The 24,494-nt window shown below is 53.7% G+C and overlaps 1 protein-coding gene across 1 annotated transcript in view; it reads left to right on the forward strand.

The window, feature by feature from the left end:
• Window positions 1-24,494, forward strand: part of RIN3 (Ras and Rab interactor 3) — a 105,492-nt gene extending 80,998 nt beyond the window's left edge. The window contains exons 9-11 of the mRNA XM_034643225.1: window positions 13,272-13,403; window positions 19,915-20,078; window positions 23,343-24,494. Of these exons, the coding sequence (XP_034499116.1) occupies window positions 13,272-13,403; window positions 19,915-20,078; window positions 23,343-23,663 (617 nt within the window). The 3' untranslated portion in view covers window positions 23,664-24,494. The remainder of the gene's footprint in view (window positions 1-13,271; window positions 13,404-19,914; window positions 20,079-23,342) is intronic.

The following is a 24,494-nucleotide window of genomic DNA, read 5'->3' on the forward strand; positions in this document are numbered from 1 at the left end:
CTAATGGTTCAGAAGCCATACTCAGTCACTTGTAAATATTAGAAGCAACATATGTAAAACGTCAACCTCAATGCATAGTACATAGCAGGCCCAACCGATGCTGGCTGTCTTAGGCGAGGGCTTCTCTCCATCTGCCTTGGAGAAGAGCAGGTCTGTTTGGCCATAGGCCAACAAAAAGCAATTGAGGGATGGTGCAAGTCCCCCTCCCCCAGGAAAGCTCCCTCCCAGGCCTCCTACTGGCCACAATTCCAGGTTGGAGTCACTCTTTTGGGTTACACAGACCTGTGTTCGATTGCAGTCTTAGAAGGAACATTATTCCCTGAAAGCAGATCCCATGTTAAGGTATAACTTCCCATTCACCGTTCAGCAGAATGGTGGAAACGGGTTGAGAGAGAGAGAGCCTTATAGTGGAGACCGGATGGGGAAGTGGAGATTTCATTATCATGGGCAGATGTCAGGCTTCAATACCGGGGGTCTTGTGCCATCTGGACACCCGAGAACCATCCAGCACGTGAACTCCACGGCCAAGTAAATTCCTTAAAAACCCCCAAAGAAGTAAGATGAGGGGCAGCAAGCAGCCTGTAGAACCCTAAGCTCTGGAGTTCGACCTGCTCGGTCCCAGAGGTGTGGAGCCTGGGAGCTGTGCCCGGCGTGCCTCCCAGCAGCAGTGGGAAGCTCAAGGTTAAGACCCCATCACAGTATGGCAAAGAGCTGGCCAGGACCTTCCCAGACCTTCTCAGAGTGAGAAGCAAGCCAGATCTGTGGCCGCTGGGTGGGGGAGCTCGGGGCGTCCTGGACAGTGTGGGGAGGGAGTAGCAATACAGCCAGGTCGAGCCAGAGAGGAGACAGAGCCCCGAAGGACCCTTTGCTGCAAGCAGCCTCAGAGAGACGACAGACAGGCTGGCCTGGGACCTCGAAGGGCTGTAGAAGGGAAAGATCCAGGTTTCCTTCCCAGCTATGTGACTATATTCTGGTCACTTAGGTGCTTGAAGCCTCAGTTTCCCCCCCTGTTAAATGGGCACAGCCATACCCGCCTTATAGGGCTACTGTTGAGATTTTATTGAATCTGCAAATTTGCATCTAGCCCTGCGTCTGGTAGTTAATCAGGGAAGTTACCTTCCCTATCTAAACTTATAATTGGGGGAATCTTTTCTTCTGGGGCGGTGCTGGGTCTGGGGTAAAATCAGCGCCAAGGGCTGTACAGACCCTGAGGCATTATCAGGGAGACAGTTGGGGCCTAAAAGGACAATTCCATTCTCAGTAAGTCCTAGGTTACTCAGAAGCCTTGGGCTTCCTGCAATTCTTTTTTTTTTTTTTAAGTTTTATTTATTTTTATTAAAGAGAGAGTGTGTGCTTGGGGTAGGGGGTGGGCAGAGGGAGAGAGAACCTCAAGCAGACTCCACGCTGAATGAGGAACCCGGCACGAGGCTTGATCCGGAACCAAAACCAAAGACACTGAACCAAACCTGAGACCCTGAATCAAAATCAAGAGTCAGATGCTTAACCCACTGAGCCTCCCAGGGGCCCCTGCAGTTCTTTTAAATGCTCAGTCCCTTGGCAGGGACTTCAAACGCCATGATTTTTGCTGATGGTGAATTGACTTACTAAAAACTTAGCAGAGAGTAAGGAATGGGGGAGGGAATGACTAATTTTGAGGGAGAAGGAAAGGAAAGCAAGGCAGTCGCTATAGTGGACGTGTGCAAGCGAAGCCCAGGAAAGAACAGAAATGAACAAGGGCGCTCATAGTTTCCCTGTCCTTGCGGGAGGGAGGGAGGCTCCTTGTCCCTTTTTACACATGGAGTTCAATGTGGGATTTTGTTTGAAATAACTAGTTCTGCTGCTAAATATTTTAGCTTTTAATTAATTAATTGAGAGTGCATGGTGGGGCAGGGGCAGAGGCAGAGAGAGAATCTAAAGCAGGCTCCACCCCCAGCGCAGAGCCGGGCAGAGGGCTCGATGTCATGACCCCGAGATCACGACCTTAGCAAGACCCAAGAGTCGGACGCTTAACCACCTGAGCCACCCAGGCGCCCATAAATAGTTTAGCTTTTAAGCCTTACATTTGGAAGTAACTTCAGACATCACAAACTTTAAGAACAGAAATACCGCATTAAAATAGGAACGTCCACATGCCCTTTGTGGATTGTTAATACCTTGTTTTGCTCTATCACTGACACACTCTCTCTGCATACAGAATGTTTTTCCTGAATCATCTGAGGGGGAATGACATACATCTTGGCCCTTTACCCCTAAACATTTTTCTAAGAATGGGGATATTCTCTTGCATAAGCACGGGAACATTGGCCACTTGGTAAATTGACGTTGATACGATGTTTTTACCTAAGCCGCCATCTTTATTCCAGGCTGTCACTGGAGCTAATAAGGTCCTTGCTGGCATTTCCTCCTCCCGTTCAGGAAACAGGCTAGGGTCAGGTGTTGCAATTAGTTGTCAGGTGTCTTTTACCTCTTTTAACCCGAAACATTCCCGTGGCTTTTGTTTTTTTTATGGCGTTGATATCTTAAAGGAATACAGGTTTCCCTCCCCACCCCCACCCTTGGTTCTTTTTAATGAAAGTTCCTCATTTTGTGTTTGTCAGATGTTTCCTCGTGATTAGATTGAGGTTATGCATTTCAACCCGATCCTGACTGACTCTTAAAATTGGCTTCTGACTTTGATGTTCGGTGACCTGGGGACCAGGCCTCCCTACCCCAGGCCTTCAGCTCACACCTCCCTTCTGCCAGACGCTTCTAGCGACTTGCTATTCCAAGTGTGGTCCGCAGACCAGCAGCCCTGCACTGAAGCCCTGGGAACTATCAGCACCCCCGTGGAGGGGCAGAACTGGGGCGTAGGTCCTGCCTCCCTCTACCACTGACCCACCTAAAGCAAAAAACAGCCCTTTCCTCCCATTCCTAACGCTATGAGCCCCCTCCTCTCCAGGGAAGAAGTCCCACCTGCGTGCCTCTTAGCCATTACATGACACTGGCAGAAGTAGCCTGTGGTGTCCCCGTGGCCTGGCTGCTGGCAGACCCTGCTGGAACACTCAGAAAACCACTCAGCTTGGAGACACAGGCCCGAGTTCACCGGCCAGGCCGTCTTTCCCAGAAGGGCGATTGCTCTCCATGCCCCGGATACAAAAGGGCCAGGATTTGAAGCTAGGATTTCCTCACTCCGAAGCCTGTGCTTTTATCATCGTACCCAGCAGCCAGCCTGGGGACAGGTCTCAAGGTTCCTGATGAATCCCAATCAGGTGCCTCCTCCACGGATAGCAAGTTCAGGGGCCTGCATCAGGCAGGGCGGGTGTTCGCGGAGACAGGTGGCTTTGGGTAAGCTTGGCCCTCCCTCCTGCAGCACGGAGCAGACTGGGTTCCTCATGGACTTCATGAGGCTTGAGGACAGTAGTCAGAACTTCTAGAATCATTTCTCTTGCTGCTTTCACAAACAAGTCATTCCCACGTTCTCAGTGTCCAAGAACAGACATTCAGGGCTGGCCCTGCTGTTGGGGAGAAAAAGAGTCAAGCCCAGGCAGGAGCCCCGCCCTAAAATGCAAGAGGGAGGAAGGAAGGAGGAGTGTGGTGTGTACGCATACGGGGTTCTCTCTACAAGAACATAAAGAACCTTCTTTTGATAAAGAGCAGGCAATAGGAGGAGGCCAGTGAGGGCCAACAGGCCGCCTTTTTTCTGTGCCTTCAAGAGTCTGTGTGAACACCGTGATACCACACCTGACGAGACGGCACCTGGCTCCAGACTTTGGAGCCAGGGTACCCAGCAGCCAGGTGGTTAGAACTGAGGGCCAAATTGGTGGGCTCAGGGTCCTGGACCCTCCAGGGACCCTCACCGTTCACCTGCGTGGCAGTTCACCTCCCTGGCCAGAGCCAGCTGGGAATCTGCTCCTGGAGCAGGTGGTAGCAGGGGCTGGGAGTTGAATGGGTGGAGGATGGACCTGGAGGAGCCTACGACATTGACCAGGGGTCAGGAGGACGGAGAGGGAGTTCAGGCTGTTGGTATTTAAAAAAAAAAAAAAAAATGTTAAAAAAATCTAACGTGATTTCTGATGACAGAGGTCGCTGATGTTGAAAAAGACAGTATTTTGGTGGATTTCTTTCTGGTCTTTTTGAAATAGCTATAGATAGGTGGGTGTGTAGGTAATTAGTTAAGGAAAATACTTGCTGCTCGAACAGATAAACTCTACAATCTTATCCAATAAAAGTTTCTCTCTCGTGTCAGTCCAGTCGAATGCAGGAGGGTGGGGGTGGGGCTGGGCTCTGCTCCATTAGTCATTCAGGGATCCAGGCTGAGGGAGGCTTTGTAAATCTTCCTGGGCACTGACGTCCAGGTGACAGAGAGAGAGAGAGAGAGAGAGAGAGAGAGAGAGAAAACGAAAGGGCCAGGCCTGGATGCAAAGCATAACCTTGCTTTTTAAATTTTTTTATTTATTTTTTTTAAGATTTATTTATTTATTTGACAGAGAGAGACAGAGAACACACAAGTGGGGAGAGGGGCAGAGGAAGAGGGAGAATCCCAAGCAGATTCCCCACCAAGCACGGGGCCCAATGTGGGACTCGATCTTACGGCCCTGAAATCACGACCTGAGCCGAAATCAAGAGTCAGACACTTAACCGACTGAGCCACCCAGGTGCCCCGCATAACCTTGCTGTTACACCTCACACCTGAAATGGGGTTCAGGCCCTCTGAGATGTCGTGCTATGAGGGTGATGAGACCCGTTACCCTCCTGTCTCGCATCATAGCCATGTCACAGACATTTCTCATATGCCGGGAGCCCAGCTTATGAGCATCTCTTTCCACCTGTCTTGACACTAAGTCCTCCCAACCACTTCACGAGGTGTGGACGCTATTGTTGTCCCCATTTTACAGTCGAGGAAACTGAGGCTCAGTGAGATCAGGCAGCACACCCAGGGTCATACCCGAGCTGGTGAGTGGTATAGAGCTGGGATTTGGATTCAGGTCCTGGGCTGAACCCCTGCACTGTTGGGCCTCTCCGGGGCGTCCGGGGGCAGAGACGACCTCAGGGAAGTCAAGCCTAAGTCACAGGTGGCCTCATGCCTTTTCCAGCCAGGCTGGGACTTTTGGCTGCAGGGCTCCAAGCCCACGGCCCCGTGTGGCTGGACTGGCTTGTGGGCTGAGCTCCCCAAAGAGGAACCTGGGGAGCTGGAGTGATTTCCTCCAGTATGCGGTGTTGCTCAAAGCAGAACTGACGCTCAGGCAGCATCTGCAGAAAGCCCAAATGACCCAACAGGGTAGCTTTGTGGGGGCTCCGTGGGTGGGCGACTGGCTTCTCACTTCATGTCAGCCATACACTTGGGGGGGGGGGGGGGCCCCCCCNACCCAATTGGCCCTGCTCCCTGGTCTCCAGCCCTTTTAACTGCACAGCGTCAAGGTTAGAACAGACCAGTGGGTTGCAAACCGGTTGCAGAGAACACTCTAGAGGCCACAGGCCTACCTGGGGGCCATTTGCAGGCCAGCCCTGCTGCCTGCCCTGGGAATCAAGCAGAGAAGCCAATTTCTGTATCAAATACCCCTGCATGAAAGGCTCGCACTGGAAATGTACATTGAAAACTTCCTGTTAGAGATGCTCTCTACTTCCTCCCATCCTGTGTTTCTCGCAAATAAATGCATTCATTCAACAATCCCGACTAACCTTGCTGGACAACATGGATGTTAACAGGAAAACCCAGTCCCCGTTTTTAAGATGGTCACAATTTGAGTGGGAACACGGAGCATGAAGCAAGTGTCAGTCATGCAGGGTGGCAAATGATATCCACGCATTCACTTAGCAGATACATTTATTAAACACCAACTGCGTGCTGGGCACTAGGGAAGCACAGCAGGTGAACTGTGTTCACGAGGGGGCCCCTGCCCTCACAAAGCTTTCATTCTGGTGAGGACAGGCGGGTAATAAATCAGGAGACAGAAGGCTAACCTCTGTCATCAGATGCTGAAACCGGCCAGCAGGCGGGCTGAATCAGACCGGGTGAAGGGGCTGGGAGTGTCAGAGGAGCTCACCGTTCTGCGGTGGGAGGTCAGGGGAGTCCTCTCTGAGTTAATGGAAAGTGTCTGTTTTTCCATTCTGCAGTGACAGGGTGGAGGAAACCCATCATCGGGGCATTAACCTGGTTGGTGGGCAGCAGGGGGTCTTTGGTTAATACTTCCTGGAGGAAGGAAGTGGCTTTAAGTGGGAATCATGGAGGAGGATACGAGCCAAAGCACATCACAGTCATGAGCCTTGTCTGCCCCAGGACTGTTGCATCAGCCACCGCTTTCACTTAGAGCCAGTCAACAGATTTGGAGGGGCAATTACAGTAAGAGGGGGCACCTTTCCTCTATCTGGATCAGGAGCCTGCAGGCCAACTCAGGCCCCCAACTTGATTTTGTAAATAACGTCATTGAAACAGCCACCCGCACTCATTTACACAGTGTCTGTGGCTGCTTTTGTTATAACCACCAACTTGAGTAGTGGGGACAGAGATGGAGTGGCCCTCAAAAAAACAAAAAAAAATCGTTGCGACCTAGTCCCTTCCAGAAACATATGCCAGCTCCTCTTTTAGGTGATTCTTCCTAGATGACAAAATCTAATTTTTAATTCAGCCGCTCACTTGATGCTCACCACAGCCCCGCGTGATGGTCTGAGGGAGTTTTATTATTATTCCCAGTTTTCAGATGAGAACACTGAGGCTCAGAGTGAGTGGCCCCAGATCACGCAGCTGACACAGTTGGGGGCGTCCTAATGCAGTGCTCCTTGCGGACTGCGTGACCCCGCTGAGCACATTCAGCTTATTTCTTATCAGAACTCCCCTCCAAAACCTGCCCGCCAATGAAATGGGCCTAAGGCGCCCAGCCAGCTCTTGAAAGTGTGCTCGGCTCCCCCCATTCCTCCAGGTGGAAAACAGATGTGATTTTGGCAGAAAAGAAAGCAGGAAGTGCTGGCTGCGGCCCCATAGGGCTTTTGGGTGGAGCAGGGCCTAATGGACGAGGTCTCTGATCCACGCAAGCCAGTTGTTCTGAGCCCCGGGCAATCGTTTTGGAACTTTGCCTCTGCATCCCAGGGGTGCTGCCTGACGCCCGCCGTGCACAGGGCTGAGTTCATGCCTCGGGCTCCTGGCTTCATGGGAAGGAGAATGCAGCCCTAACAAGCCCCTGGAATATCAGAGAGGAGCTGGTGCCTTTCAGCAATGCTTGAAGCTTCTGTTTGTCCGCAAGTTGCTATCAGGTCAGAGAGCCCGTGAGCCCGTGTGGACATTTCTCACCTACATCAGGGAAGAGAGACCCAGATTCTCGTCACAGCTCCACTACTAGGACTCCGGCTTCAGGGCTTTGAGGAATTTCTCTGGACCTCGGTTTGCTCGCAGTGAGATTGGGCTTGGTGAATCCAAGGCCGGTGGTGAGCTGAGTCAGCTGGGCATGTCACGAGAGCTACTCATGTGCATCTCTCCCCCTCCATGTTCACGCTGATAGCTCGAAACGGGCCACGGTGGAAATATTTAGACCATGGGAATTGGCAAACCCTGCAGATCAGAGCTTACTTTTTCCTTCGGAGAGCCAGTAGTTGGGCATTTCCCAGCATACCACTAAGACTCACGGCGGATCCTAGTGTTCTTGACCATGGCCCCAACCCCGGGCAGGGCAGAGTGGATGCCAGCGAGAACACACGTGTGGTTCAGTTCAGTCCGCTGTCAATGGCTAACAACCCAAGCCCTGTTCTGGGGACTAGAAAGGCAGTGATGGGGCAGAGGCTCAGAGAGGTTAAGAGACTTGCCCAAGCTCACCCAGCCTCCATCCCTTCCCTCAGGGAGCTCACAGTCCAAGAAAAAGGGCAGGCTCTGAACTAGTCAAGGTGTCTGGGAGCTGTAGCAGGAAGTGACCAACTGTGTGGGAGGACGTGGGAGAGGGCAAGGAGAAGTTTGTAAGGGAAAGCTAGGGAGGGTGTCCCTGGCAGAGGGACTCTCCTGCGGGCCAGGATTCTGATAATGAAATTATCAACATGAAAAACAACTCCTGGCACAAGATCTTTCCCTGGGAACCCTTAAGGTGTATCTCAGGCTTATAAAGGTTGAGGGCAAAGCTTTCTTTCGCCAAAACAGACTCATTTGGTGCAGGGAGAGGACAGGGAACCTTGAAACAAGTAATCCAGAGAGCCTCAGAACACAGCTAGAATAGAAAGAATGGGTGTCTTTTAGCCAGGCATTTTCCATGGGAGTGTGTGGGAGCACCCTGGGTAAATCTGCATATACAGTTCTCACCGGAATCCCATAGCATGTCGTGCAATCTGTGTCCCATCATGCATGACTAGAAACACGGGCTTGGAGAGGTAAAGCACTTAGCCCCAGGTCACACAGCTGGTAAGAAGTGTGCTGAGGCTCATACTGTGGGTGTGCAAAGGCATGAGGATTGAAAGTACCTTTGGAGTTCCGGGAATGTGGTCCATGATTCAGCACAGAGGAATATCATGTGGGAAGGTGATGAAGGCAGAACGCCATTCTGAGTTGGAAGTTGGAAAGTAGAGTGTAGAATAAGCACCAGTAGCTGGGGCAGCCCAGGAGGGCTTCGTGGAGGAGGCAGAACTTGAAGAAAGAATGTTGAAGTAGCAGGAACATGGGATTGTGGGTAAGCAAAAGCTGGATTCAGGTCCTGGTTCACTGCATCCTAGCTGTGTGACCTTAGGTAAGTAGCTTACCTTCTCTGGGGCTTACTTCCTTCGTCTGTAAAGTGGGCACAATGAATCTAACCCACCTCACAGACTTGTTTTAGGCACTTGCTGATAGGTTTATAAAATATGCTTTGCATTTTTAGCACGTCCCACAAAGGTTAGTGCTTGGTGGGAGATGGAAGGCTCAGGTCTGTGGAAGGCAAGGAGAAGCCATGCCGCCAGGTGACCGTGGCCAATCCCAAGGGCCTGGAATGCAGGTGACCCATTCTGAGGCCATCAACTGAATGGTCTGGCTGGAAGAGAGTACAGGCAGTCATATTGGACAGGTGTCTATGGGCCCAATTGTGGAACGTCAGGCTAAGCGGTCTGGACTTGATTCTCTAAGCAGTGGAGAGCCATTGATGGTTCTTGAGAAGAGAAATAGCATGATCAGAGCCGTACTCTCAGGAGATGAGTTCGGGGACAGAGTGGATCAAAGGACAGAGACCCTGCTGGGAGGGCAGGGTAGGGGAGTAAGGGAGTAGGGCAGAAAAACACAAAGGGTGAGCACAGGAAGCAGTCAGAAGGAAGATTCCCCTGGGGCTCTGCCTGGGGAGAGGCAGAGAACTGAGAGCCCCAGAGGAAGGGGGTACTTCCAGGCGTTGCATCCTGGGACTGGGTGCGGGGGCTCCTTGACAGAAATGGGAGGGTTCCCAGCAAGGGCTGGTTTCTAAGAAATGATGAAACACTTGGCTCGAGCCTGGTGGGGAAGGACTCCAGTGGTCTTTGTAAGGGTCCACTGGAGCCGGGGAACCTTGGTGGGAGCTCAGCTTCCTGCTCACCTTTGCTATGGCCTGCGCTGCGTACTGTGGAAACAAAGAGGGGAGGCTCACGGGTAGTTGGAGGGACAGTCATGGGATCACGGGAGCCCTGGCAGCGGGCCGGCTAAACAGAACGTGGTGCGAACCATGGAGATGGGCCCCAAAACCCTTCCTGAGCGTCGGCCAGGATTCTCAGGGAGAGCGTGGCAAGAAGAAGAAGGAACAACTTTGCAACCCCACGGGGTCCAGAGCCACGTCCAGAGGGCCTCTGAGTCCCAAACCTAGGGCCAGAGCTGGACCCTACCTCTTATTGAAAGTCACTGTCCCCTCAAGCAGAGCTTGTCACCCTTGGAACTGTAGACATCTGGGGCCGAATACATCTTGAGCATGGAGGGCTGTCCTGGCCATCATAGGCTGCTCGGCGGCATCCCTGGCCTTGGGGTCCATAGCACCCTGTTCTAGTGTGACAGCCAAACAGCAACTCCAGACACGGCCCAGTGACCCGTGAAGGGCGACATCACCCTGGTGGCGAACCGCTGCTCAAAAGCACATGAGCTCGCCGATTGTATTCCTTGCTGAGTTATTAACACAACAGCAAGAAGAAATGGGTGTTCTAAGAACCCAGGGAAGTTTAATCAGCTCTCTGCCAGCATGTGAGTTATAGGGGCATTCCGAAAGCCACAGGACTGTGTCCCATCAGTTCCCAACTCATAACTCAAGCAAGAGAAGGCTCTCCTGCGGGCCGGGATTCTGATAATCAAATTATCAACATGAAAAACAACTCCCGGCACAAGATCTTTCCCTGGGAACCCTTAAGGTGTATCTCAGGCTTATAAGGATTGAGGGCAAAGCTTTCTTTCTCCAAAACAGACTCATTTGGTGCAGGGAGGGGACAGGAAACCTTGAAACAAGTAATCCAGAGAGCCTCAGAACACAGAGCTAGAATGGAAAGAATGGGTGTCTTTTAGCCAGGCATTTTCCATGCGAGTGGGGGGGGAGCCTTGGGTAAATCTGCGTATACAGTTCTCACCGGAATCCTGTAGCATGTCATGCGATCTGTGTCCCATCATGCATGACTAGAAACATGGGCTCGGAGAGGTGAAGTGCTTAGCCCCAGGTCACACAGCTGGTAAGAAGTGCGCTGAGGCTCGTACTGTGGGTGTGACTCTGCTTTTCAGGGCTGTGTATTACCAGCCCCTCCACCCTGTTGATTTCACAGATGGAAAAACTGAGGCCACTTGAGAAAGCAGAACAGAGATGTCCGTAATAGCTCACTTTTCCATAGCACTTTACAGCTACGGAACACGTTTGTGTTTTCTCATCTTATTCTCTTGAAAACCCTGCAAGGCCATCAGGGTTGGTGTTACTGGCCCCATTTTGCAGATGTAGGAACTGAGTGTGGCCAGGAAGGCCACAAGGCACACTGTTCTCTGGAAAACCAAGATGGGGCACCTCTTGGACAGACCTTATCAGAGGCCCCCGCGGGCTTGGGCATCAGGACAGAATGCCACCCGAGGGGCTGCTAAATTCAATACAGAGCTCTCCCACGCCTTTCAAAACCTCTTTCATGCATTTTTCTTACTCACATCTTTCTGGTCCCCACAGGAATCCAGAAAAATCAGATCTTATTACCTGGGCAGGTAACACCCAAGGAATAGGGTGGTTAGTAAAAGGGTTTAAGTGAATGAATGAATGAACGAACGAATGAACAAACTATCAGGTGGGCCGCGGCCAAGTCGTTCTGACCACTCACTGGGAGCACTTTCCACCGGGATTTGCTGCTCACATTCTGTAGACGTGAGGACACAGCCCAGACTGCTGTCCACACACATTCCCACCAGTGATCTAAACAAAACGGGGTTCCTTCCCCTCTCGGGTACCTGCAGCCTGGTGCGACTCCGCTCCTCTCTTGTCCCTTCATCACCCTCAGGGCTTTTTCCTCTGCACGGGCAAAACAACGCTGACTTCACATAATAGTTAAAAGGACTGGAGGGGAACTCGCACGGGTGAGCTACGAAATTCACGTTCCTGTCCTGGAAGCGCTCGCCCTAAGCCGCATCTTGAGGCAACGCAATGAAAATTGAGAAGTCAACTTAAGCCCCCCGCGTGCACCAAAGGAACTTGCCGATCGCGTCCCCCTTGTGAAGCCACATGGGAAATGTTTGTGTTAACCCTAAGCATTAGAGAAATGACTTGGTGCCCCCGAGAAACTGGCGTGTTTTCTTTTCATGGACAACGAGAATGGTGTAACTGGGTTTTCCTCTTCACTTTGGCCACTGGGAAACTCAAAGCCAAACTCGTGGCACTAAAAGTGCAGTTGAATGGGTCCTTGCTTATTCATTTCTCTGTTTTACCTGTGGCATACAATTCTTCTTGTAATTTAGAGTTCTCCTAACGTTTGCATTTTTATTCAGATTTTACTGTTTTATCCTGTGTTTTCCGACGGTCACCCAACTTCTTTGTAAAACGTGTCGAGTAGAAATTCACCTTTTGAAAGAACTGTAATTATTTGGCATGTATTTGGACTGATTATTAAATCTCATCCAGGACACAAAGGGCAACAGCCATGGTGTGGAACCTTCTGGAGTTCTCCTTCTGTCACCTCCAGCTGAGTCTGGGGACCCCACATGGCCATTCCCTACCATGCAAAGCTGCTCAGCCAAGCTTTCCTTCTCCCCAGTGCACTCAGAGGCATGCCAAGATGCCAACTGAAGGACTCCAGGGAATTCTGTCCTTGCAGGAATTCTTCCCCTCCATGGCCAGCCTTTGACTTTGACTTTGTGTTGCCAGACGGTCAGTCTCCAGAGCCAGCCCAGAGCCACGCTGGGAAGGCATCTCTCCTGGATGTCTACCCTCCACCCTCCTCTCTTCCCCAAGGCATCTGTTACTGTCGAGATGCCCTAAACCACGTGAACATGTCCCACAAAAGCAGAAGTGATGGGCTATTCCTTTTTTTTAAGATTTTGTTCATTTATTTGAGAGAAAGAGCTAGAGCACAAGCAGGAGGTGGGGAGAGGGAGACGCAGGCTCCCCACTGAGCCCACGTGGGGCTCCATCCCAGAACCCCAGGATCATGACCTGAGCTGAAGGCAGACACTTATCCACTTAGCCGCTTAACCGCCCAGGTGCCCAGTGATGGGTTATTCCTTTCAGAGGTATTTACATTTTAAAAGAACCCTTCAGGAAAGGGCCCTGCTTAGGTTGAATGGTGGAATTTAAAACCACATAGTGCTGGTTGAGGGAGGGCTTTCTGTTTTGCAGGTGGAGAGGGAGACGTATGGTTAAAAGGGACAGGGAAACTTCCCAGAATACATCACTGTTAGAAAGACAGCTGTGTCTGGGTGGCTCCGTGAATAAGTGTGATATGAACTTGACTGTCAAATAAGCAGCTAGGAGGGGTAGCGGCGCCTGGCGGGCTCAGTTGCTGGAGCGTGCGATGCTTGATCTCAGGGTTGTGAGTTCAAGCCCCACGCTGGGTGTTGAGATTACTTAAAAATAAAATCTTAAAAAAAAGGGGGGGGCATTGAGGGGAAAGAGCTGGGGAAGAGGGAGGGGTTGGCTCCTGCCCACTCCAAGGGAGGGTGTCTCTCTCGGTTCCTTCTTCCTAAACCTGGACTGTGCCTCAGACCTCCCTGAGGAGGCTGATCCCAGGTCGCCCCTGTCCTGAGTCATGAGAAAGCGGCAAGGTTTCTCTTCCAGGGGTGACCATCCCCCACCCAGCAAACCACCGTGCTCTTCCCCAGGGCAGGGAATGGCTCACACCTGGAACCGTATGCTCACTACCTTCTGCGTCCTTTCTCCTTCCAGGGAAGCCGTACGGGGCAGACGACTTCCTGCCGGTGCTCATGTATGTGCTGGCCCGCAGCAACCTCACGGAGATGCTGCTCAACGTGGAGTACATGATGGAGCTCATGGACCCCGCCCTGCAGCTGGGGGAGGGTGAGTCACCAGCCCGGCCCATCTCTGGGCCCCCGGGGGCCGGGTGCGTGCCTCCGGGGCCCCTTGCATATCACAGGCCTCAGCCACACCAGGGCCACACCAGGGCACAGCCCAATAAGCACTTCCTGGATGCCAGAGTCCACTGAGCCCTGGGGACAAGACACAGGGGCCCTGTTCAGGGGGAGCTCAAGGACTAGCAGGGGAGCTGGGCCAGGAAAGAGACCCTGTCACCACTATTTGACAAATGTTGGAATGATGGGAAGCCCAGAGTGTATGGGAGCCATTGCTCAGGCTCCGCAGTCAGGGAAGGCTTCCAGGAGGAGGCGATACCCGAGCTGAGTGTTGAAGGATGGCTAGGAGCCAGCCAGTTAAAGAAGTGGGAAAGGCATTACTTCACAGAGGGAACAGCACGAAAGATAAGGCTGAAGCAGTGGGTAAACGCATGGGAAGGAGTCCGAGCAGGGAATGATGATAAGTTCCTAGACAGGGGTGGCCCTGGGAACTGTCAGCCCCCTGCTCGTTCAGCCCTGGCCAGGTCCCCTGTCAGCGAGCGAAGCTTGACGCTATGGACAAGGAGCCCCTCACTCCCCAATAGGATGATGGCAGACGTGTGGTTTGCTCCACCCCACGCTCAGTTTCCCTTCCCCTTTCGTCCTTCCCACCACTTCCACCCACCCACTTAGCCGTGGCCACTCCTCCACCGCGAATCCCTGAGGCAGGCCCGCCCAGATCTCAGCTCTGAGGCAGCCCTGAGGTGTCAGGGGTTGAGATGTCAGCCCCAAAGGACGGGGCGAGACTCTCAGGGCTCCAGTGTTCCCCTTGGGCCTTGTGGTTCTTGAGATAAGCTGCTCTTCTTTGCATCTGTTTGCATTTTTAGCATCTATCAGTCTCTGGGGTGATAGTGTGACGAGGCTGGTCCTGTGAGTTCCTGGAAACTCAGAGGAGCATGTAAAGCTGTCACGTAGAACTGTGACTGGGCTCTGGGACGTCTGGAACTGTTTTTTTCTCCCCATTAAAAGTTTTCTGCAGTTGGAACAGCCTGTCTTCCAGGGAATGTAGGAATTCAGTGGAAGCCAGGCTTCCTTCAGCAGTAATTATTTGCTGCCCAGGGTATCCGTCCATCTGTCCATCCACCTGTCGTCCACCCACCCGTCACCCATCCACCCATCTATCTCTCCAACCATCCATCCACCCACCCATCCCCCTACTCACCCACCCACCCTTCCATCCATCTACCCACATAACTACCCACCCATTTATCCATCCACCCACCCATTCATCTGTCCATTCAGCAGCTACTCAGTGAGTCCCCACTGTGTGCCAGGCATTTGTCCGCAGTGCAGGGCAAGGCAGGCGAGGCACATAGTCTCATGAGAGTGAATGAATGCTTCATTCTGAACTCCACGCTCTGGAGTCTCTACCTCAGGCCTTCATGAGCCTCCCTCCTTGACTTCTCCAGTCCCGACCACGCACATGAAAGCACCACAAGGCTGAGGGCTGGGCAGAGGCCTCCAGACGACACTGATCTGTTTCCTACAGTCTACGGGGAAAAAATAGAAGGAATGAGAGGCAAGGAGGGTCAGAGGGCTGTGAGCAGAATTGCCCCAAACCCTGAGCACCCCATTTCCTAGGACTGGCCCTTGAGTAGTAAGCAGCCTGCCCAGAGCTCTCAGCAGGAGTATTAGCTGTTGTCTTCTGGCTACCATACATGTAACCTCTAAAGGGAAAACTTCTATGAGTCAAAAATTACCATAATAGAATAAGACACTAACAGTAAACCAGGGAAAAGTGTTCTACAAACTAGCACACCAGAAATTAATAGCCTTAATATGTAAAAAGTTCTTATAAGTCAATAAGAAAAGCACTTAAGACTCAGTAGTTACCTGGAAAAGGCCATATATTCATTCATTCAACAGATTGACTGAGGTTCTAATTTATGCCAGGTGACAACAGGTCCCCTTTCTTGCGAAATTTTATTCCAGTTGGCAGAGGGAGGATGTCAGACTTTCAATCTTTAAATTAAACAAATAAGCAAATGAAAATATTTCACATCTGACACATCTGATGGATGTTGAGAAGAAATGCAATAGGCTGGTGGGATATCGCAGTGGGGCAGGATATGGCTCAGACGACCGTGGAAGGGCCAGAGCACAGAGTGCCTTCTCTTTACTTTTTATCTGATTTTCAAATTTTCCACAGTGGACACTGCTGTTGATCTCCCTGGGAAGAAATCACTAACAAATCCTGTTAAAGGACTGGCTCCACCCCCCACAGGTCATCATAGGGCCCTAGAAACAATGTCCACCAAAGCCCTTTGAGGGACGGAGCGAGACCATGGGGCTCTGCCATGGTCCGAGCCGGCGTGTTCCCAGTGGTGGTCAGCCACGCCCTGGTCACGGTGACTGCTACTCCATCCTCAGCCTGAATCCTTGTGGCCAGATGGGGCTCTGGGCCAGGTACAGTGACTGAGCGGGGACAGGGCAAGGACATCCTGGGCCCAGTTACCCTCTCCTTATGGACCTGCACTCCCCACCCCCACCCTGCCATGGCCTTCTAGGATCTTCCTCCTGCTCCTGAAGCCTACACAGGGTTTGGGGTGGGAAAGCCAAGGTCCTTCAGGCAGGAGTGCTGGTCTATTCTGGGCTATGTTGAGTGTTTTTGAGACAAGCCAAGTACAAGTAAATAATGTAAAGGTCTTAATGGTTTCTGACTCAAGGCTCCCTGAATACCGTGCAGCCTCTTTCAAACCAAAGAAGTCAGTCTCTGGCCCCATGGGAAGAGTCTAAAGAATCCATGAGGTGTTTGCTGGGAGTAAAGACACAGGCAGGGCAGGGTCTTGCAAGGCACTGCACTTGGCCCCTCCCAGCAGCCCTGCCCCACTCCCCCACCCCCAGCGGTGACAGACCCTGCCCATAGAAGCTCTGAGGGCCAGAGAACACTTTATGTCATGCTGCACAAACCAGGAGGCCTCCCTGCACCCGTCTCTGTTCCTGCTCTGAGAGCCAGAGTGGGAAGTCACAGCACCCAGCACAGGCCCGGCTTCACAGATGTTGGCCCCGGGGAATGAGAGGACGTGGGGGTCTCCAGCTTGGGAAGGGGCTTCCACCTGTCAAGTCTGACAGCCAGTAGACCTCTATCTTGAAGTATCTGGGCTTAGGGGCAGAGGGACAGAGCACAAGGTACGGGGGGGACAATGTTCCTGAGTTCCCCCAGCTTTGCCTCCTGTCCTGGCTGGCTCGTGGCACCCAGGATGCTCCTCTCCCAAAGCCCTTGGGGCTCGGGTAAAAACAAGAGGCTGCCTAGAGGGGAAGAGGAGGCAAAGCCCCTGCCCTCCGTGCTCTGAGGAGCTCAGAGATGCCTGGGGCAAGGGCCGGCCCTCGGGGAGTCCTCACTCGTGAGAACTTCAGTTGCTCCGTTCTAAGGGCAGAACTAACCCAGGTGTAATAGAAAGAGCGCTTTGCAGGCTGGATTTCCGTCCTGGTTCTGCCTCTGATCGGCTGGAGACCTTGGACAAGTCACTTAACTTCTCTGGCTTGAGAAAGTGCACGTGCTGGGCTGGATTTGGGGTTTTCAAACCGACTGGGCGCTCTAGCATTCTGCATTGGACGAAAGGCCTGCCAGTCTGCCTCTGTGCCCTCCGAGACCTTCATGTTCTTTCAGCGGGTCCCCCAGTGCTGCTGATTTGGTGAAAGACCAGTGATCGGGGCCTGCTTGCTTTGCAGGGGGCTTACCAGGCATGGGAGATCAGGGACTTCCTATAAGAAGTAGACGGGGCCTGAACGCTGGGCGGATGGGACCCAGGCCCCCTTCTAGCCTCTCTCTGCAGCTTCCACCACTCTGGGCAGTTAAAGCTAGACGGGGAGACCCAGGCCGCTCTGGACGCCTGGCTGGAGCCAGCAGAAAATCCAAACCTGTCCTAGAAGCACCCTCCTGGACATCTTTGCCCACGTCCCCTCTGCAGTCTGGCTGATGGCTGCCCATGCTGTACAAATATCTTAATAGGGGTAGTGAATTTTGTCCATCAAAGGACAACACTCCCCCCAAAGGGACCAACCAGCTCCCAAACTCATGGTGGGAGGGGCACCTGCCACCTAGTGGTCCTGGCAGGCACTGCATGGCATGACGGCCTGGAGTCAAAGGGAAGTTGGCTGCAAGAGGGTGACATTCCCCCGGGGCATCTTCTGCCTTAGGTCACTAACCACCTGCATTACTCACATGTTACTAAGCCCTGCACTTAACAGTATTCATCTCATTGATGAATTTTCACAACATCCTGGGAAAAGTAAGTGAGGAAACAGGCGTAGAGAGGATGGTAACTCCCTGGAGATGACAGGGCTGGGTGCTGAAGGGCACAGACCCGGCCTGTTGTCTCCGACTCCAAAACTGAACGCTCTCTGTCAGCCGCCAGGGAGACGCGATCACGGATGGGACGCAGGGCCTAGGAGGCATGTCAGCCCGAGGAGAGGGGTCTCGGGACAGCCAGGGCTGTTGGCCCCAGGGATGGGCTCCTGGCACAGCTGGCTTCAAGCTCCACTGGAAGGGGAGACACGTGAGTGGTTTAGTGGCTGGCTCTTCTCCGATAAGGGATGCCAACCCAAGTCCTATGTTAGCTTTGACATGAGCAGCACACCCTCCCCAGACAGGCTGTGAACTTTTTCCATATTGGTGTGGAATTTGTAGGCATATGGAGGGAGCTGCATCCAATGTAACAAGAATGTATGGGGCTGCAGATAATTCACGATGTAACTAATAATGGTTTAAAAATCAGAGTGATGGGGGACCGCCTGGGTGGCTCAGTCAGTGAAGGGTCTGCCTTCGGCTCAGGTCATGATCTCAGGGTCCTGGGATCGAGTCCCACACCAGGCTTCCAGCTCAGCGGCGAGTCTGCTTCTCCCTCTCCCTCTGTGATCTCTCTTGCTCTCACTCTCTCTCAAATAAATAAATAAAAATCTTTTTAAAAAAGAAAAGTCCTAGGATAAGCAACTGATGATAACGGCAGTTTTTAGTCCTGTCGTCAGGAAATCCCGGACCCAGCTCTTTCCGTTGTTCTGGAGGATGTGAGCCTTTGTCTTTGTGCCCGTCACCTCTGATCTGCAGACTGCTGCTGTGCCTCCAGCCTCACCTCTGGGTTCCAGGCAGGAGGAAGGAGGACAGGCAAAAACCCAAGGCTCTGTCAACCCTTTCAAAGGGCTTTCCATGAAGGTCCCCCCACCACCAAGGATTTCCACTTACATCTAAGTAGCCAGAATGGGGTCTCCTGCCCTCTACTCCGAGCTACAAGAGAGTCTGGGAAGTGAGTGTTTTTAGTTAATTGTTCCTTCCCCACAAAAGTCGATTTCATTTATTCATTAAAAAAAAAAGAGAAGATGGAATTTGCATGGGTCACTAAGAGAATCAGCCTCGTGTCAGAAATCTTTGTCCTGGGGGCGGCTGGGTGGCTCAGTTGGTTAAGTGTCCAACTCTTGATTTTGGCTCAGCTCGTGATCTCAGGGTGGGTGGTGAGATCAAACTCTTCCGCTCAACTCGAGTCTGCTTGTCCCTCTCCCTCCCCCTCTGCCCCTCCCCCTGCCTTGCAAACAAACAAACAAACAAACAAACAAAACCAAGAAGAGAAATTCTTGTCCTGGCCCCTAAAAGGCTTGGGAGGGAGGCCTGAGAAGTGGGAGGCAGGCCCATCACGACCTTGACTAAGCCACCCTCTCTCTCTCTAAAGTGACAGGGCTCAGGGAGGTCAGTGCTTCGCTAACAGTTTTAACTCAAACCTCTAGGAAGCTGAGAAGAGTGAACTTGGAAGCACTGTGCAAATGATTGTCTTTTATCTTAAAACTTCAGGTAAATTTTGCCATCCGAAGTATCTCAATGCTTAAATTACCTTAGGAAACACATGTGAATTAACTTAAGAAGTAAAAAGGAATGGAGAAATGAAGAATTGGTATTTTTTACTCCCCTTAAATTTTTAAAAATCGTGGGTAAAAATATAACCATAACTGAAACTTTTCTACATCTTTTCAAAAGTATTTTTTAGACTAGGACATATATATGTGTGTGTCTGTCTATACACACACGTATCACTCTATGGTGAGATGTCTCCCGGCCACCCCTTTCCCCCACCCTAAAGACATCCAGGATTATCAGTTTCTTTTGTGTCCTTTAAATTTTAAAACATGCCAAAACTCATTTGAAAAATAAGTCCTAGGGCGCCTGGGTGGCTCAGTCGTTAAGCGTCTGCCTTTGGCTCAGGGCGTGATCCCAGGGTCCTGGGATCGAGCCCCACATCAGGCTCCTCTGCTGGGAGCCTGCTTCTTCCTCTCCCACTCCCCCTCTGTCATTGACTGTCTCTCTCTCTCTCTGTCAAATAAATACATAAAATCTTTGGGAAAAAAAAAAAAGAAAAATAAGTTCCACCCTGATGGGGAGCCAAAGACCATCTCTGATGCGGGGAGGGGTGCTGGACTTCAGGAAGCTTGTGGAACTGGCAGCCCGCTCAGCTTCCACACCCTTGTCTCGGCAGGATCCTACTACCTGACCACCACCTACGGGGCGCTGGAGCACATCAAGAACTACGACAAGATCACGGTGACCCGGCAGCTCAGCATGGAGGTGCAGGACTCCATCCACCGCTGGGAGCGCAGGCGCACGCTCAACAAGGCCCGGGCCTCCCGCTCCTCGGTGCAGGTGACGCTGGGTGCGGGCTGGCGGGGTGGGAGGGGCCTCGCGCTCCTCCGTGCAGGTGACGCCGGTGCGGGCTGGCGGGGCGGGAGGGGGCCGGCGGGACCATGCCGCAGACACCAGTAGCGTGCCCCCCCAGCTCCGTGAGCCTGACGCCAGCCGGTTGGGGGGGTGGGGGGACAGGGCTTTAGAAGAGTATCACAGGCACCATGGGTGTTTGAGGTGAGCAGACAAGACCAGATGTGGGGGGGGGCTTGAGAGGAGACTTTTATCCTACATTCCTCAGTGCCCTGCTGTGCCCGGAGATGTGGATCTAGTCTTGCCAGGCCCCCTTTGGGGAGCCCATGAGCTGATCTACAACCTTGCCGCTTTTGTCCCTGGACAAAAGCAGCTGCTGCCAGGGTCGTCTGCCCTTAGCCTGCCCCTCCAGTCCAGCCAGCATTCCCGCCGGCTCTCTCTAGACACACTCAGTATTCAAGCCACACATGGCCGGACTCCTGCCTCCTACATGCTCGTCATCCCCCACACCCCTACCCTGCATTCAGTCAATCTAACCACCCCCCCCCGTTCCCTGAACATGCCGAGCTCAAGTTCTTGGTGCTCAGCCTCTGCCCATGCTGGTCAGTCTCCCTTCCTGCACTGGCTGCCACTGCCCAGCCTCAGTTTCTCTGACAGGTCCTCCTCTGAGAAGCCTTCTTCGAACCACCTCCCCACCTGTCCCCCACTCCTCACGGCCCAGGTTAGATGCCCTCCTCTGTGCTTCTCGCTGCTGCTTCCCCCATTATAGCACATGTCGCACCATATCGTGATCATCTAAATATGAAGCTGTTCTGGAAGGGAAGGCCCATGGCTCACATGTCCCAGGTGTCCCATGCCCAGCGCCTGGGACAGAGTGGGACTGGGGTGTGTGCAGAATGGAGAGAGTGAAAACATCGAGCCAGGGGGCGCCTGGTGGCTCAGTCGTTAAGCATCTGCATTCGGCTCAGGGCATGATCCCAGGGTCCTGGGATCGAGCCCCTCATCAGGCTCCCAGCTCTGCTGGGAGCCTGCTTCTTCCTCTCCTGCTCCCCCTGCTTGTGTTCTCTCTCTCGCTGGCTGTCTCTCTCTCTGTCAAATAAATAATAAATAAAATCTTTTAAAAAACACAAAAAAACACATTGAGCCAGGCAACAATTCAGAGCTGTAAGTAGTTCTGTAGTCTCGCTCCCTTGGCACCCAGAGCACACTGGACCTGAACTCCACCCCTGGCTTTCAGGATGGCCCCTCTGTAACAGGCAGAACCCAGGTCTGGGAGGCAAAAGGCTAAAGGTCTGGACCCAGCTCTGTACTAGCTGGCTATGTGACCCTGAGCAGTCCCTGCCCCTCTCTGGAACTTAGTTTTCCTATCAGCATACATGGGCTGGGGACCAGATGTGCTTTGTCTCCCCAGTACATGTTCTAGGCTACCAAGAGCCTCCTCTAATCGATGGTGTCTTGATAATGTTTAGTAACTGGCTCTCTGGGGAGATAAAAAGCAGCTCTGATCTCCCGTCAATTTCCGTGGTATAAATATTCCCACCACGGCCAATTTCAAGCTACCAACTTAGCATCACTGAACTTGAGACTGGGAAGAGATCTGAAGCTGGTGATGAGCAAGCATAAGTCAGTAGGGGCGGGCTCCACCCCACCACTGCTCCTCATCCCCTCCGGGGACACATGTCTCTCCACCAACTCTGACAATATGGGCAGTCTTGATCCAAGCGTGACCACGGGACTCCTTACTTCTTGCTTCTACTTTGTAGGTTCCCAGTGCTAAGCCAGGCAGAGCATCGGTGCCTCTCACTGGGGCAAAGCTTAGGAGAGAGGCCCGGGATGGGGGATGAGGAACCCCCTCAGCATTATGTCTGGGGTCGGGGGCGGGGCACGACCCTCTGCTTCCTTCCAGTGCCTCATATGCACTCACCACTCTGTAGCCATAATTATAATCACTCTTTTAAAAATTTTATATTTATTTATTTATTTGGGAGAGAGCATGAGCAGGGGGAGGGGCAGAGGAAGGAGCAGACTCCCCACTGAGCAGAGAGCCCGACGTGAGGCTCGATCCCAGGACCCTGAGATCATGACCTGAGTGGAAGGCAGACTCGCTTAACCCACTGAGCCACCCGGGCACCCCTAATTAAAATCACCCTGAAGTGGCAGTGATATCAGACAGCTGTGCTGTTAACAGCCTTCCACAAGGGGGCAGCCCCGCACACTGCTTCCTACCTGCCCTCGGGGTGCTGGGGACGAGGGACTCTAAAGGCCCTGAGCTAGTCTGTCGGCTTCCTCACAGCTCAGGTGTAAGGGCGGGTGTTATCCCAGTTCACAGTTGAGGAAGCCGAGGCTCAGGGAGGTCAAGGTCACGCAGGGGGAGCCGATTAAAGCCGGGCCGGGACTCGAGGGCCCCTCCTTCCACCATACGGCCCTCCCTCTGGGGCTGGTGGAAGAAGGTGTGGATGCTGTTCAGGTTTGTGCGTGCGTTCCCAGCCCCAGCCCCGCAGGCATCGCGTCACCCTTGCCCACCTAGCTTCTGCGGTGCCCCTCTCCATCCATCCTAAACCCGCCTTCGGGCCCAGCGCCCCTGCCCCTTTCGCTAAGCCTCTTGCCCCTCCTGCCCCTCCTGCCCCTCCTGCCCCTCCTGCCCCTCCTGCCCCTCTGCTCCTCCTCGGAGCGCCCTGCCCCCATCCCCAGGCTTCTCCAGCCCGGAGGGCTGAATTAGTTCCGCCAGCCTTAGCCTTAGCTGCACCGTGGGCTGCTGGGCCTGGGGTCCGCCCATTCGATTTTATTTATGCCAGCCTCGGTGCCCCAGCACTGGGCCTGGGGTGGGGGTGCGGGGGGAACGTGGGGAGGAATTGTTGAGGAAGCGGGTTTCGGATGAATAATGACGGCGAGGCCGCCGCCGGCTGGCCACCAGGGGGCGCGCTCACTCCTCATTGCCGAAAGCCATCCCCCGCTGACTCACCCGGCAAGGCGGGCTCCGCCGGTGGAGAGGTAAGGCTCAGAGACAGAAGGATCTGGGCCATGGGTCACACAGCCGGGTCAGCCGCAGCGGCCCCGACTTCCAACCCCACGGCCGCTCTTGCAGTCCCCTGTGTGCACAGAGAAGAGCCCGGGCCCAGAGAAGGCAATGGACTTGTCCAACGCCACTAGGCTCCTCCGCGCCGTTCCAGCGCCCAGGGTCGGGGTGGGGGTGAGGCGAGACGCCCACTGGGCCCCGCGGATGACGCCAGCCCCCTCTGCCTCGCCCCGCAGGACTTCATCTGCGTGTCGTACCTGGAGCCCGAGCAACAGTCGCGGACGCTGGCGTCGCGGGCCGACACACTGGCCGAGGCGCTGTGCGCACAGTGCGCCGAGAAGTTCGAGGTGCTGCAGCCCCAGGACCACCGGCTCTTCGTGCTGGTGGACGGGCGCTGCTTCCAGTTGGCCGACGAGGCGCTGCCGCACCGCATCAAGGGCTACCTGCTGCGAAGCGAGCCCAAGCGCGACTTCCACTTCGTGTACCGGCCCGTGGACGGCGGCGGGGGCAGCGGGGGCCCGCCCTGCCTCGTGGTGCGGGAGCCCAACTTCCTGTGAGGCCCCGGGCTCCCCCGGCCCCTGTTTGTAAAGGGGGGCAGCATGTAAAGACTGGCTCCCGCTCGCTCACCAACCCCCAGGCGCACGCATGCAGGGGCCCCCCCATCTGAACACACACACACACACTCTCTCGAGGTGGATGGGACGCCCACGTGTCACGCTTGCAACATCCTGAGTGTGCCTAGGCCAACCCGGCAGAACAATCGAGAAGAGATTATGAAGCATGAAGGCTGAGCGTGCTTCACGGATAGTCAGAGCCTCCAGAGGCCAAGTTCTTCGTTAGAAAAGGAAATGAGGCTCAGAGAGGGAAGGGACTCTCCCGCCAGCTGCAGCAGACAGAGCGCCGGTCTGGCCCCTGTTCCCCCACATCCTGCAGGCCGGGCCTTCTGCCCCGCCCCCATGCCACCCACTCCTCGGTATTTCCCCAGGAAGGGCGCACTTTCCCCAGGACCGTCCTTGGGGGGAGCGGCCTGGCCACAGCTGCCCACCGCGCCCCCGGGTCGGAGCTGGGATGTTTTGGACCCTCCCAGCATCTCAGGACCATCTCTCAGGGTGTGTGTTGAGGAGACAAGCCCGCCATCCCGACACCGGAGCCTGCCCTCAGCTACCAGTGCCCACAATCGCCCTCCCTTCCACCCCTGCAGTTTCTGAGCCCCTCCGACACCAGGACCACCCAGCAGGGCCAGCTCCGCATCTACATGGACAAGCCTAGCTTCAGCCACCAGAGAACACCCATGGAGCCGTTTCCCTGGCAGGCACACCCCGGGGGCTCTGGCAATGGGGCAAGGGACGCTGTGTGGGGCGAATTTAATAAAAGCCCTTTAAAAAATG

The sequence above is a fragment of the Ailuropoda melanoleuca genome, chromosome 14, assembly GCF_002007445.2.
Source record: "Ailuropoda melanoleuca isolate Jingjing chromosome 14, ASM200744v2, whole genome shotgun sequence".
NCBI classification, from domain to species: Eukaryota; Metazoa; Chordata; class Mammalia; order Carnivora; family Ursidae; genus Ailuropoda; species Ailuropoda melanoleuca.